We start from the raw sequence: 15,899 nt of genomic DNA on the forward strand, positions 1-15,899 counted from the left end.
AATTAGTAAATTAATAATAAAAACACCAATATATTACAATGTTTGAGGTATATAGTAACTGTCTTTTACCAGTTTAACAGTTTTTTATGTCATGTTTTAACTTTTTTTGACATCCTTGCTGACAGATTTAACATTTTTACAGTGCAGAATAAAATGTTCCAACTCAGGACTCTTATTATTAATGGCTTTCAAACATCAAATGGAAATATTCTGAGGGTTTCATCATGGTGTACATATTTCCACACGATCCAGACAGACTTATTTGGTATCTTTGCGTACTTTAGGATCTTCACTAGAGTTTAATAATTAGGTTTCAGATGTTTAAACAGCATGCCTCTGTGCCACCAGCGAGCATTCGGCTCGTTAAGGAGATGTCAGACTCATGAACATGGATAGTAAAAGTTCAGCTCTTTGGAAAACAGACGTCCTGTTTCTCAACCTTCACGCTTAAAATCTGTAAAAGCAAATGAGTTATTTACTTGTGAGATGATACAGCTTCTGTTATTACTACTAATAAGAATAAACTAGTAGGAAGAAGACAAATATCCAAGGAACACACTGTTGTTATCGTCAAGGTTTATGCGCAGAGGAGGAGGCTCAGAAGAGTGTTTTTTTTTTTTTTTTTCCAGCAGTAATGCCATGTACCACCCCCCATCTCCACCCCTCGTCGCCCCCATGCCCCCGCCGCCCTCCTCCTCGCCTTTGTTCTCATCACAACAAGCCCCGGAGCAGATGGTGCTCTGCTTTGCTTTGGCCGGCGGTGACAGACAGGCGCTCCCAGCCAATAGCTTGCTGGGGAATCAGCTGACCGGTCTGGACAGCGCCAGGTGTTTTTATCATTTTTCTTCTCCATCCGTAGGAGGAGGAGGAGCAGCAGGCGACGGCGGCAGGCAGGCAGGCTGTGGTATAGTGGCAGAGCGGAGGAATATTATCGGTCGGTGGTGGGTTGCAGCAGGTTGGAGATCCTCTCTGCAGACCGCACCATGCCTCTCTCCGCTCCCAGGCGCCCTGGGACTGATCGGATACACAAATCTCTGTAAACAGCCTCCACTAGAAAGCCACTAGGATCCAGGAATATGTGCTATTACTGCTCTTTGGTGATGCCTCTGTAGCGTTTATCTTATTCATTGTTGCGTATTGACGCGTTTCTGGATAAAGGAGCTGTGCGCTTTGGGAACGTCGGACTGGAATGCCAACAAGGTGAGAAGAGGAGAAATGCTGCTGTTAGTTTCAGAAAATAAGATCTGTGGTGTTGTTTTTGTGTGCTGAATACGAATATGTTTACCTTTAAACGAATTTCCCTGCAAGGGCAATGAGTTGAGATACATTTAGGGTGCAGCCACACTCAAGGGCATAATCAATTTTTTCTTCATATATATGCATATATACATACATGCAGCCATCAGTTCAGGCTTTGCAGCCTGATTTGAATCCATATCAGCACATTTAACCTCACAGTGTGTCTACCGAGTCTTTAAAATTCGTCAAAATAATATTCCACAGAAAACAAACTTTGATCTCGTTGCGGCACTTGCCGTGCCAGCGGGAGCTGCGTGCGCCGCGCTGCTGTGGATGTGATTTGCATATTAATGTTAAAGTATGTCGGCAGATGTCTCGATTCCTCCGCTCTGAGCGAAAAAGTCGCTGAGTCTTCTTCAGGGGGGATAAAGACGGGCTGGTCTGTAAGGGATGCTGCGCTGAGAATGGGGTTGCATTAGCAGGGGGTCTATTGTGGCTCACAAACGCTGCTTCTGTCGCTGCAGCTGTTGCGCTTTTGTGATGGAGACTGCTGCTGACTGGCATCACTCAACTTTAGGGGACTCTACTGTGGAGAGGGTTTGTTTTTAATGCTTCTGCCCGCAGGACTCTACTTATGACTTCTTTTGACAGCAAAGTGCTGGCAGTCGTGTCTCCTGATGTGGAGCTGTGGGTCAGGTTTAAAGTCAGCAACTCAACAGTGTAATGACACAAACACTAAGAGTGAAACCTGGTCAGTTTTGCACTAAATAGCTCAGTCTTACTGGTGTAATTGCCTCTTGCATAAAATATTCGGTGCAAAGATTGTCTCAGGAACTTGGAAACTTATTTTCATGGTGGTTTTGCAGAGTGCAGATTTCTAAGCAGAAAGAAATCATGTATTGAAAATTGATAAACGGATCACCTGATGGATCTTTTTGACCTGAAGGTCCACATGGGCCCACACAGATGTCACCGTTTCTGTCTAGTGTTTTATACTGGAGTGTGACAAAGGCCTCCTAATAGGGTGTGTGTTGCAGGTGTCTTTGTGTGTAGGCGGGGTTGTTGGGAGACAGCAGAGCTTTATTGGAGGGGGGGTAAAAGGCTTCTTCAACCCCACCAACCCCCCACCTACCCACCTCACCACCAACACTCAGGTCCCCAGGGTATAAAGCAGGGCGAGGAGGAGGGGGAGTTGGGTTCCTCAGCTCAAGACTCAACCATTATTCCTGTAAGAAGGGCTGAGGCATTAACCCCTTTGTCTTCAGAGGGCTAAACAGACACCTCAAGACAGAAATCAGGGCTGCAGCCGGGACGGTGTAGAGGGAAGGATTTATCCTGCATGGTTATGACGTGTTCGTGGCGTGGAAGTGCACGTGAAAAGGAAGACATCAGTGCCCAGTGTGCTGTGTAGCTCAGACTGACAGTCCTGCGCTGCACTTTAAGCTCTGGGGAACGCATGCAGTTGTGTGTTCGTGTCTTCCTGGGTCCGTTCCACTGAGTCAGGTGTCAGGAAGAGTGATCAGGCCCAGCTGCATCCTTAACAGACGCTGGTTTTGCATAGGCAAGATTAATCTAAAATGTCATCAGAATCATTTTTATGTCAGAAGATCGGCAGGTAACTCAGATATGTCGCAGATGTAGCTTGAATAGTCATCAGTGCAGACTGGTCAACATAATTAAGGTAAGACTGAGGCAAGGAGGCGTTGTAGTGGAAAGCAGTAGACTGCAGCTCACAGTTCCAAAATGAGTGACTTGTTCCAGTCCGTCTGCTAAATGAATACACATACAAAGCTGCATTTTAAAGGATGCCATGAAGTCAGGGGATTCCTGTATTGCAGGAATTTCAAAAAGAGCAGTCAAAAGTGAAGCAACAGAAACGGACAACTGACTTGAATTTCAAAACTACCGGATTCATGCATTTCCCATAATGCACCCTGATAGCGCTGACACCTGTGCTACCTGATGACATCGTCAAGGTTATTTTCACTGAAAAGCTTCCTCCAGACCAACAGGAGACATGACTCAGCAGGTTCAGGCTGATGAGTAAACTGAACTTCATGTGTGAAATTCACTGAAAACATGGTTCAGCCTTTTTAGTTAGGAATCACATTTTTTTTTGTCTGTATTTATGAATATTAATGGTCTAATCAGACCAAATAAATGACATGTACCTTCACATATATACACATTTGATGAAAACAGACATTTTAAGTTTCGGGAAATGTTTATTAGGGCTGCAGCTAATGACTACAGGCTACATAAAAGCCACTGAAAAAAGGCCTGAAATGGTGTTAGAAGGTTCTGAAGTTTACCGACTAAAGTTTTTAAGATTTTAATTATTGCTGGTTATTAGACAGTTTGCCTGTCTGTGGTTGTGGCTGCCAGGAGACAGCCTCTAAACTAAGCACAGTGTCACACTTTTGGCATCAATGAGGGTCTGTTTAGATCCACTGAATGTGAATTTCATCATCTCCAAGGCCAAAAAGTGCCCAGAATTTGTCTCCACACGGACGGTCTGCATCACGACAAGGTTACAGGGGCAACAGTCACACGCTCAGTGACAGTGTGCAGGTGCAGAACATATAGGTATGACCTGCACAAATAAAACGGGCTGCACAAGACTGCCAAACATAGACACCTGTGCCCTTGAAGCGTAGTCACCACACAGGCACAAATTTTAGGTTACATGTGAATGTGTGAGGAAGAGACAGCTAGATGGGGAAATGACATTTTTCACGCTTGCCGTCCCCTCATACACATGGACAGTATAACACTGTTCATGGTGTCTGCAGTTGTCTGTTTGCTTCTGCAAGAAGAAGAATCAAGAATCAAGTTGAATCCTTTGTGCAGAGTTTCAGTCAGAGCCATTAGACCTGCAGCCATCACGGTCATTGCTGCTGCTATAGTAGCTGTAGGTCACTCATCCAGTTATATTTGCTCATCAGTTGTAGCAAAATCTTCCGTTATTCAGTTGTTTGCTGATCTGTATCAATGTGCATATTAGCTGATATTAAAGCTACATACAGCTCTGAAGTGTAAAAAAAATGAAATATATATATACATGACTGGTTTCTGTGATTATTTTGGCTGACATGGCTATTAAAGGTATTAAATGTCATCCTGTGTGCAGAAAAAAAACAAATAATTGCATTAACTCTGTATTTTCATTATCAAATTATTTGCCTACTAATTTGTTGATTCATTGTTTTGATAACTAATGTTAGAAAGTAGGTTTGAAAAAGGAGAGAAAGCCAAATAAAATTCCATATACTCCACAGAGATGTTGCAAAATGTCTAATTTTGACCAACCAACATCTTAAAACCCAAAATGTTTTAATGTTATATACTATATACTATGATTGTGTATTATTATAAATCTCCTCATTGGAGATAGTGGCTGATTCATTTTCTGTCCGGTAGCCATTCATTACCAGCCATTTCAGCTTTAGTGAGAGTTTGTAATTCAAGTGATATCAAGTTCATAGTGTAAACTGACAACAGTCTGTTCCTCTTATCATAACACCACACTAGCAATCACACCACCAAGTTGTATAATTCAATGTACCACAAATCTAATCAGTCACTTTGTAGAGAGTCTGAAGTGTCCACAGACATCTTACATGTTCTGAGTGGAGGTGAAACTATTTTAAAAAGTGCAGAAACGTAGCTGCTGAAAAGTCAATAATTGCTGATGTCGAAGTGGCCCAGAAGTCTCCAGCCAGGGAAGACCTCAAAGTGAGTCATCTAATATGAAACGCTGCTGCGCTCACACTTGCTCATGCATTCACAAATGGAAGAAATCCAGTAAACCTTGTGAAATTGTGATGTAAATATCAAAATATGTGTTGCGTGGCATAATTAGCCAACACATGTTGTATCCTTATGTGAAAGGAAGCTGTTAGTGTTGCAGCATATTCATATACACACATATTTCTCTGTGAAGGACACTGTAGGATTAAAAGTGCTACATAAATGACATTTGTTATTAATTTTATGAGCCATATTGGGCATATTGAAGGAAAAACTCTAACCATTCCTTTATCACTCTAGTAAGAAATATCATTTACATGACAAGAGTCTTCAAAGAAGGCCGATTTTTCTTTTCATTTAACCTTCGTGTCACAGCATCACTCTGTTCCCCTCATTATAAATTCCTCTTTGTAGAGTTTCCTTGTCACTCAGATTCTGTCATCTAATTTAGGAGTTTTTCTTCACCTCAATTTGGTTCCGTTTGTGTCAAGATGTGTGTATAGGCTCCCCGGGGTTGTTTATATCACCTGCTTCACCTGTAATTTGTTCCTCCCTCCACCCCTCATTTCTGTTTTATCTGTGTGTTTTTGTTTTTTTTTTTAAATGTGTCCACATGGATAAACTAAAGTGTGAAAGGCAAATCTGGACCAGTGGGGGGTGGTGAGGTGATGGAGCTGTTTGGGCGTCCCAAAGGAGAAAATTAATGCAAGTCTGTTTTTATCCAGTTTAAATCACATTTTCGTTTTCGCGTCAATCTCGATCATTATCAGAGTCAGAGAAAAGTGTCCTCAGACAGACTGGGCAGGGGGGTTTGAATGTGGAACGTTTCGGAAGGAGACTTTTGGAGATGCACACATGAACCATGATTACTCAGCAGCTCACAGGATCAGGAAGGTAAATTAACAGAAATGTGTTCATCAGAGAGTTTCTCCTGATGTTGAACAAGTAAAATGATGCTCACCTAACATAGTGCTGGCAAGTAATGAGAATAGTATCCCACTGTACCATCTGCAGAGGGGATATTTTTAGGTGTATGTGAGCTTGGATGACGTCTTTAAACGCCGCGCATCTGGATACCAAATAACAAGTGTGATTCCAGTGTCGCTCCACAAGTGACAGCTTCTGGGATGGAAATGACAGGAGTCTAGTTTCATAGCATGAAATGAAACTGAGCATTTCATGGCTGTCAAGTGGAGTTGAACCGGCAGCCGATGTGCTCATATTACCTGTAGCTATTCATGTAGCCGAAAAGAGCTTTGCCCACTGAATTGTGATCCACTGTAGTTATTAGCAACACTGGCAAGTTGTTTTCTGAGTAACTAAAATAGCAAAAAATAGTTAAAGGATTAAACAAGAAAGTATAGAAAATAAACTAAAACTTCCTGAAATCTTAATTTTTGCAGTATTAGTGAGTGTTTCTAGGAAATACAAGGTCTCCTTACACTGTTTTGTATGCAGTGGTTGGAGTCAACGCATATACTGGCAAGGTATTTTTCTGAGTAGCTTAAAAAAACAAGAGTTAATGGATTGAACAAGAAAAACAAAGAAAGAAAAACACTGCAGCATTTTGAAATCAGAATACTTGCGGGAAATACAGGACCTCCTAATAGGGTTTTATATGCAGTGGTTGCAGCCAATACGTATACTCATATAGACTAATGTTTCCTATTCGCTATTCCTTTTTAATCTGTTTATTTTTCATAACTTGCTGTATAATTCTAGCTGTGAATGCTGTGGTTGAACGCCGCTGTGCTGAGGGGTTGCACAAAGGTGTTGTTTCATTTGCTGTGTAAGGAAAGGAAACAGTTTGGAACCAGTGCTTCTAAAGATCTTTACAGTGAGTTTTGTAGATTATGTATTTTGCAGTACTTAACTCTCAGCAAAGCGAATGTCATTCAGTGTTTGCGCTGTCCTTGAATGGCCGAGAATGTCCCCGTATGTCTCATTCAACAAGCTAAACGTGCCAAAGTTGTGCAAATCTCCTTCACATAATGTGAGGTAGTGTGACGTCTATGAGTGACTGATGATGAGGTTGAGTATCCGGTGTGGTACTTTTCCTCATGTTCTGAATCTGGTGATGATGTCCTGTGACTGCGGACATTAAAAATCCATTCAACTATCAAAGCTGATACATACTGAGATGCATAAATTTCCTTCTAATAAAGTTGTATCACTATGTCATCACCAGAGCGTTGCATAAATATCTAGTCTTCCATACCTCGGCCTTCATAACGCACGGCTGTTTTCACAGGTGTCTGTTTTGGCCCACTCACCATAATTAAAATGCTCATTCAGTTAATTTCTTTTGGCACCATGAAAAAGTTCCTTCACCACCACGAGATGAGCCTAATTCATTTTGTCAAACCACAGGAAATGAATCTTTGGGGGGCACTGCCAAGATCTGAAATTTAGAAAGTAAGTGACAAGCCCCTATTAGCATTAATAAATTCATCTGTCATCACTCCAAGGACCAGAATGACTCTGATAAGATCACCTTTGCTAATTGTGTCGACATAATTGGCGTTAATGGAATAACCCACAGATGAGGATCAGCAGCATGAAAATTGGTCACTGTCAGGTAGAAGGAATTTGGGAAATTTTTGCTTGTAATAGCATTGAGAGCTTTCTAAAATATAAATACATGAGTAAAATGAATCATTATTAGGTTAGTGTAAGGAAGTAGATGATATATATGTTTAAATAGGTTCAATTTGAAGGTTATGCAGTAGAAAAGAAGACAAAATAACTGTGTGACCTCGTCTAAAAGTTGAGAAATTTAGGAATTTAGGAGCCACACCCATGAAACAAAGTGTTAATAAGTCGTGTCTCAGAGTTTGTATTTGAAACTGAGTTATTTATTTCAAGTATCCTCGTGGGTTCAAAGGTGGTCGTAGTTAAAAACCTCTGGGTTTTTCTGTTTCCTGCCTTCCTGTCTTTGCAGTTGTGTTGTTGATTTTCTTCCCCTTGCTGTGTGTTTTCAGCTTTCCTGTGGCTCTGAGCTCACAGTGGACCCATCCAGCCTGTGTCAGGTTGTCCCAGACATCTCTCAGTTGTTGTTGTTGTTGTTGCTGAAAACAACCAACCAGCAGGATGTTGACTCTTTTAAGAGCTCATAGTTACATCAGATTTGAAAAAAAAAAGACTCAGCTAACCCACTTTTTCACTTTGACAACTGTGTCATGTTTTGTGTGTCCAGTATTAAATGAGATCAGAAACTTCATAATCTTACATTGCATAAAGGGAGCACAGACAAAGCTGTCAGCATTTACCAGATGAGGAGAATCTAAGATTAACCCCATTTGGTGTAAACAGAGAAGGAGGAATGTGAGCAGATAACCACATATTACTAAGTCTGACTTTTAAGCTTGATGCATATCTTTGCATATATGTAAAAGTGATTCCGTGCATACTGTAGGTTGTAGTTGCAGTAACCTCATCAACAGATTGCGTTTGAGAACCTGCAATAGGATGTTTTATAAGATAGAAGTTAGTGATGCAGCTCTAACAATGCAAGAATGCATATTATTCACTCTAATGACAAATTTCCCTACGTTGTGCTGTTATTCTTAATTTTGAGAGAATTGTGGCAGAAACTATCTATGAAGGTGATTTTAATGGCTCCATGACTATGAATCAGTAGTATGAACGGAATGCATCAGAATATTTATCCACTGACAAAATTACAAACAATCATTTAAGCAGTTATTGTGGTAATGAGATTACCGATGCATGAACACTGCTCCTGCTCTCCGCATTGTTAGATTCCACTGATATGTGGCTTTTAATTAAAGTGCTAAGTGACCTGTTTCTCTCCTCTGGGTCTGAATCCAGTACGCTACCCCCAGCTAATCTCCACTTCAGCATCTCCATCTGCTAATTCTGGCACAGCAATCACCACCATATACTGTGCTTTAGCTTAAAAACAAGATGCTGTACCATCCCTGGTTCACCCATGCTCCGCCCCGTCCCATAGGGAATCCCTGGTATAGGAGGAGCAGAATCGCGTTCACGTCCCCCTGGTGCTGTTGCCAGGCAGTTTACATCCAGTTGTATTACTCAGCTCTCTTGTTTGAAAGCCTCTTAAGTGCTATCTCCTTAAGCTGGTGTTGACCATGAAGAAGGTGGAAGCACTGCGGTGCTGTTGTAGAATTCTGCACTGGGTGGGGTGCCTCCTAAATAGACCTAATTGAGTTATGGTATGTGGGATGGTGTTGTTGTAGTATACTGCGAGTGCACAGGCTTGTTTAAACACCTGCTGGCAACCTAATCTTGTTAATAAGCAATGGAAGAGATAATATTGCTGCAAAGATATGCCGTGTCTATACACAGAACGCAAAAGCAATTATTAAGTGAGTGGAACACGTGTCTGATGTAAATGAGATAAAAGAATTAGGAATATAAAAGTTGGACAATGCCGGCAGCTCTGTGGGGCTGCTCGGAGCTAAATGCTAAACATGCTGACGTGCTTACAATGACCCTTCGAACATGGATGTAATGTTTACTGTGGTTACCAAATTAGTTTAGCTCCTTAGTATCCTAGGATTTGTTAATTAGCAGTAAACACAAAAAACAGCTGAGGCGGTGGGGAATGCTGTCGGTTTTGCTGGTTTTATATGTCAAGTATTGAACAAATTAAAATAACCTGATGATGGTACCAGATAATCTGAGTTCATCAAAGGTATCACACTTCATCCTGTGGGGAACATGAATATCTGCACCAAGTTTACCAAGATGGTGATCCGTGTCGTGGTTGTTGAGGCAATTCACACTAAACTATAAATGATAACCTCATGGGTGAGCCATAGAAATACCTGGGGATCACCAAAATCTTCAGGAAGTCCGTATCAAAACTAAAAGTATCAAACTCATGGAAAATTCAAAAGACAACCAAAGTCCAGCTTCTGTGCAATATTTAATGGTAATCCATCCAGTAGCCAGATGAGCTATTGCAGTCTGGACCTAAGTAGCAAAGCGAGCATCACTCCCAATCCCTAGATGAAAACGTGATGACTCTATTTCCCGCGTCTTCATACACAGTAAAGGGTTTAAAGGGTTTTAATGCGGAGCTGCTTTTAAGTAAAAGCTGCCAGAATTACTGCTTTATCTTCCAAGTCGGTGGAGTAAGTGTTAGCGCCATATGGGCAAGCAGATGCCCATTACACCTCTCAGGAGCTCCCAGAAGCGAATGACTGCATGGGCTACATCAAGGTTTCTCATCCTCTCTCAGCCCTCTCTCCTCCACACTCCATTTGTAGTGTTAGAGTTACAGAATGATGCAGAAAGTTTTGACATTCTTCTTTCTGTGCCCAGTCATCCTGAAAAAAATCTTAGGCCTGCTAAAAAGTTTTTTTTTTCATGTTTGCCCTAAATTCAGAATGCTGAAGCCGTTGCATTAAAAATTAACGTGTCCATCTTTTTCTTTTCGCTTTCTTTGAGGCATGGCACGTACTAATATCTCATAGTGTTTAATGATGTTCGGAGGAGCTAATGATCAAGTCCTTATGGGCCTGTTGGATAGATGAAAGCCCTCAATGGAATTTGATCTGTTTCCAAGTAGTTCAGAGCAGTGTTTTGTGCATGCATTGTAATGAGCTGAACTTGCATTTTCTCCAAAACTGTTGATGCTGCACATAACCCACATTCTCACAAGGTTAGCGGGGGAGCAGTTGTTGTTCTTAGTTGATCTGCTGTCTTATGTAATTGCTACATTTACAAGAACCATGAAGGATTATGTGATAACTCAATAATTGTTACATACAAAGACTAAGCAGAGGCAACATTCATGCTGTCTGTGAGGCTGTACTGAGGCTCAGTGGAGGTTTGATCTGAATGCCTAATACAGCATCCTAACACACTCACAGTGACAACAATATATTGATATTTTGCAGGTGTGCTATCCATACTCATCATCATAGTTTAGCACATTTGTATGCAGAGGTTTGCTACTACAGTTGAGGATGGTGTGGGGTTTTTTTTGTTGTTGTTTTTGCTGGTGTTTTGTCATAAACCAAATTATGGACAAATTAAAATTTCGATCTGGTGGTTGCACTGTGAAAAGATCACCAAAGTCACGACAATTCTTCTTGGAGAACACTTGAATTTGTTTACCAGATTTAATATAATAGTTGTTGAGAAAACTTAAGGAAAGCTTAGGGCATCACCAAAGTCAGGAGGATTAACATCTAACAAAATATCAATTGTTTCTGTATTTCATGACATGTTTTGTCTTTTCTTTTCCAGATTATCCTGGTGACTCCAAGATCCTGCTGTAAAATTCTACCCTTGGCTTCACCTCCTGACCACCTAATTTCATCGACTGAAAGCGTAATCAGTTGAAGGTCTGGTTGATGACTGTAACGCACCCTCTTCCAAAGTCATCTGACCCTCCTCCTGTCCCTCCTCAGCATGGCTAGACGGAGGTTAGACTGCTTTCTTCTGGGCCAGATGTTTGCTGGCCTGATCCTGCTGTCAATAGCGCTATCATTCGTCCAGAGCAATGAGTGCCCCCAGCTGTGTGTGTGTGAGATCCGGCCCTGGTTTACCCCCCAGTCCACCTACAGAGAAGCCATTACGGTGGACTGCAATGACCTTCGCTTGACACGCATCCCGGGGAACCTCTCCAGTGACACTCAAGTTCTCCTCTTACAAAGCAATTATATTGCCAGAACCAGTGAGGAGCTGGAGCAGCTCTTCAATCTAACTGAGCTGGACTTGTCCCAGAACAACTTCAGTAGCATTCGAGATGTTGGCCTTACCAATATGTCCCAGCTCACCACACTTCATCTGGAGGAGAACCAGATCACGGAAATGCCAGATTACTGTCTGCAGGACCTCAGCAACCTACAGGAACTCTACATCAACCACAATCAGATCAACACTATTTCCGCTAATGCCTTCTCTGGGCTCCACAATCTGCTCAGGCTCCACCTCAACTCAAACAAACTCAAGACCATCAACAGTCAGTGGTTTGAATCGACACCCAATCTAGAGATCCTCATGATTGGGGAGAACCCTGTTGTTGGAATTATGGACTTTAATTTCAAGCCACTGGGCAACCTGAGGAGCCTGGTTTTGGCTGGGATGGATTTGACAGATGTCCCTGGAAATGCCTTAGTGGGGCTTGACAATCTTGAGAGCCTCTCTTTCTATGACAATAAGCTGGTCCGGGTTCCTCAGAGAGCCCTTCAGAAACTACCTAACCTCAAGTTCTTGGATTTGAACAAAAACCCAGTGCACAAGATTCAAGAAGGAGATTTCAAGAACATGCTGAGACTGAAGGAACTGGGTATAAACAACATGGGAGAGCTGGTTTCTATCGACCGTTATGCTTTGGACAACCTTCCCGAGCTCACTAAGCTGGAGGCTACAAACAACCCCAAGTTCTCCTACATCAACCGTCAGGCCTTTCGTGATGTTCCAGCTTTGGAGAGTCTGATGTTGAACAACAATGCCCTGAATGCCCTCTATCAGTCCACAGTAGACTCTCTCCCCAACTTGCGTGAGATCAGCATCCATAGCAACCCTCTGCGCTGTGACTGCGTCATCCAGTGGATGAGCTCCAACAAAACCACAGTACGCTTTATGGAACCAGTAGCAATGTTTTGCGCCATGCCCGCAGATGTCAGGGGTATGCATGTGCGTGACGTGTTGCAGAACAACTTAGCAAACCAGTGCTTGCCCATGATTTCCCATGATACCTTCCCCAACCACCTCAGTTTGGACATTGGCATGACCGTGGACTTGGACTGCAGAGCGATGTCCCAGCCTGAGCCTGAAATCTACTGGGTGACACCAATGGGGAACAAGGTAATGATTGACACCCTGTCTGACAAGTACAGCCTCAACAATGAAGGGACACTGAGAATTTCTCATATCCAGGTGGAAGACTCTGGCAGATACACCTGTGTGGCTCAAAACTCTGAGGGAGCTGATACAAGAGTAACAGCCATACGGGTGAACGGCACTCTGTTAGACAGCACGCAGCTCATGAAGATCTACGTCAAACAGACAGAATCCCACTCAATACTTGTCTCCTGGAAAATAAACTCAAACGTGATGACCTCTAACCTCAAGTGGTCGTCTGCAACCATGAAAATAGACAACCCACATATTACTTACACTGCCAGGGTACCTGTGGACGTCCACGAGTACAACCTTACACATTTACAACCAGCAACTGAATACGAAGTGTGCCTGACTGTCTCCAACATCCACCAACAAACCCAAAAGTCATGCGTGAACGTGACGACAAAGCAAGCGGCCTTTGCTGTGGAAATATCGGATCAAGGGACCAACACTGCTCTGGCTGCAGTTATGGGAACGATGTTTGCAATCATCAGCCTGGCCTCTCTGGGTGTGTATATTGCTAAGAGGTGGAAGAGGAAAAACTATCACCATTCCCTCAAAAAGTATATGCAGAAAACCTCATCAATACCACTAAATGAGTTGTACCCACCTCTTATCAACTTGTGGGAGACGGACAGTGAGAAGGAGAAGGAGGGCTCCTCCGAGGCCAAGCCCAGCCAGGTCGACACCACACGCAGCTATTACATGTGGTGAGAGCTGCTTTCCACTGGAAGATGCAGAGACATGTTTGTTTCAGGAGCACAATATACATACTTGCTTCTTTGTGTAAGAGTGAACTAAGCTTTTTTTTCTTTTCATATTTCCTTTTTGTTTTATTCGGCCCTCTCAGACTGAAGTGAACAATGAACTGACATTTTCGGATCTCTAGTTTAGCTCACTGCCTTTTTACCTCTCGCCCATTTTGACAAACAATACGGCAGCTTTGTTTAGCTTCCTGGACTTAGTAGTCACTGTGCTTTACTTTTAGTACTCGTTTTGATGAACACAGCATGAGCATTGTCACGGATTCCGTGTGTGGGAGCAAAGGAAAAGCTGAAATCTGATCCGTTTTTGACATGTTTCTCTGGCAGAACTGTTAGTGACTGCAATCTTTCTTTCTCTTGTAAAACAGTTTCACTGTTGACTGTTGTGCACTGAAATATATATACTAATTTGTCTATCAACTCAAATGTAAGCTGACAAAGTATGTTTAGACTTGATATACCGTCTATTGAATAATGTTAGAAATTCTTCTGTAATGTTGTATCAGCTATGATTTAATTTACTTTTTGTACATTAAAATAACAGTATGTTTAATTTAGACTTTACGTTTGCAGAGCAACTACTGTAAACCAGCAATAGGAATATGAATGTTAAAAACTAGGTAAATAGATGTAAGGCTTTTTAAATTTCTTAAATATTTTGTTTCTTATTTTGCTAGAATATGTCTACAATCACTGGCTTTGTTGTGATTTACACACACAAACATGTTGTTTTTTGAGGAGCAAGTTAAATAAAATCTTCTTTCCTCATATTTTTTAAACCATGATTTCAATACCAAGTGTCATTTTTATATACAGTAGGTACAGTCAGGTGTGAAGTATATATTAAATATATGTGGGTTTTTTTGTAGAAGCAGGCATTTACATGTTGAAAGCAAATGTTTAAAAGCTGAAATTGTTGTAGGGAAAACTCATCTCATATTAATCTCTTTCATTAGGATTCTATTAATATCAAGGGGCTGAGCATAGCTTTAGGTGTTAGGTTGCAGTCTAAGTGTTGATAGAAAGAAAGTGGAAGATGCAGACTGCAGTGTGTTCTCTCTGCAAAGCAATTATCAGGGAATAATTTAAATTCTAGTCCCGGTGGAATACAATTACTGCACAATATGCCTCCGAGTACATATGGTAACTTCAAAAACAAAGAAATTACTCAGTCAAAACCAAGACATTAGATGTAGTGCCTGCCATTTTTGTTCACCCTCTGTTTTATTAAACCAGGCTTACTTCTGCATCACCAAGTCTGCAGAAAGGAAACAACAGGAGAAGTATAATGCAACCAAGACAAGATCAAGGTAGAATGATGGACAGTTAAAGCAAGTACAGACTGCAGCATTATTTGGCACCAGACAACATTGCAATACTCAACCATAGGTCTCATATTCTCAGCATTTTTTACTGTTTGTGATAGGGAATATACAGCATGCCTCAGACTGCAAAATAATCATTACTGTGCTGTAAGGGCTTTCTGTTACTGTAACATGATTAATAGCTTTTCTTTTCTCTCTTCAGTAAAATAACATGAAACAACAATCTGGTCTGTCTACAAAAACAAGTGAGAAAGCCATGCGTTGAGTTTCTTGCAATGCAGTTTTTGCAGGGGTCCGTAACAATGCAAATCGCTGTGGCTCACAGTGTAGAAGAAGTAGATCTCCAGTGGGAGCCCAGAAGCTCTGTTTGTTTCTGATGTTGACTGACAGCTCTGAGGCTTGTGGTGCAATCAAACCATCTCCGTTTAGTCTCCCCTGGCAACGTGCTCGTTCTCCTGCATGCTCTCTCCGCCCCTCTTCTCCTCAGTTATTGCTGGAATGGAGACAAATATTCTTCAGTGTGGGGAAAAGCAAATGGACAGTTCATCAACCATTTGTAACTTTGTGTGCGGCAGCTGAGTCCATGTTAACATCCACTGTTATCAGTGAGTTTATAGCTTTACATAAATATGAATCTATGTGGAAATTATATGAATTTTATACCAGAAATAACTCCTTGATAAGTTCTTTAATTACTGGTAAAACACACAACATTTTTTAATACTTGCATAAATACGTAATGATTTTTTTTATAACACACTGCAATGTGGTTGTGTGTTTACTGATGCATTTGCCAAAAACGCCTCTGAAGCATCTGTTACTGGTACAAACTCAGCTAAGTGCCCATATTTTTTTTATCAGAAAATAAAATACAAGGCATACATTTATCATATTGTTACATTTTAAGAAAATATTTATATATTTTAATCCTTCTTCGCTCTCTTCTAACTACTGATTAAGACTAGGAGATATAGTC

The 15,899-nt window shown here is 41.4% G+C and overlaps 1 protein-coding gene across 1 annotated transcript; it reads left to right on the forward strand.

Moving 5' to 3' along the window:
- The first annotated feature begins 727 nt into the window (after window positions 1-727).
- lrrn1 (leucine rich repeat neuronal 1) lies at window positions 728-14,383 on the forward strand. The gene is made up of 2 exons (XM_023271936.3): window positions 728-1,200; window positions 11,230-14,383. Exon 2 carries the CDS (start codon window positions 11,395-11,397, stop codon window positions 13,546-13,548), a length of 2,154 nt encoding a protein of 717 aa, XP_023127704.1. The 5' UTR covers window positions 728-1,200; window positions 11,230-11,394; the 3' UTR covers window positions 13,549-14,383.
- Window positions 14,384-15,899: the final 1,516 nt, after the last annotated feature.

This window comes from Amphiprion ocellaris, chromosome 5 (genome assembly GCF_022539595.1).
Source record: "Amphiprion ocellaris isolate individual 3 ecotype Okinawa chromosome 5, ASM2253959v1, whole genome shotgun sequence".
NCBI classification, from domain to species: domain Eukaryota; kingdom Metazoa; phylum Chordata; class Actinopteri; family Pomacentridae; genus Amphiprion; species Amphiprion ocellaris.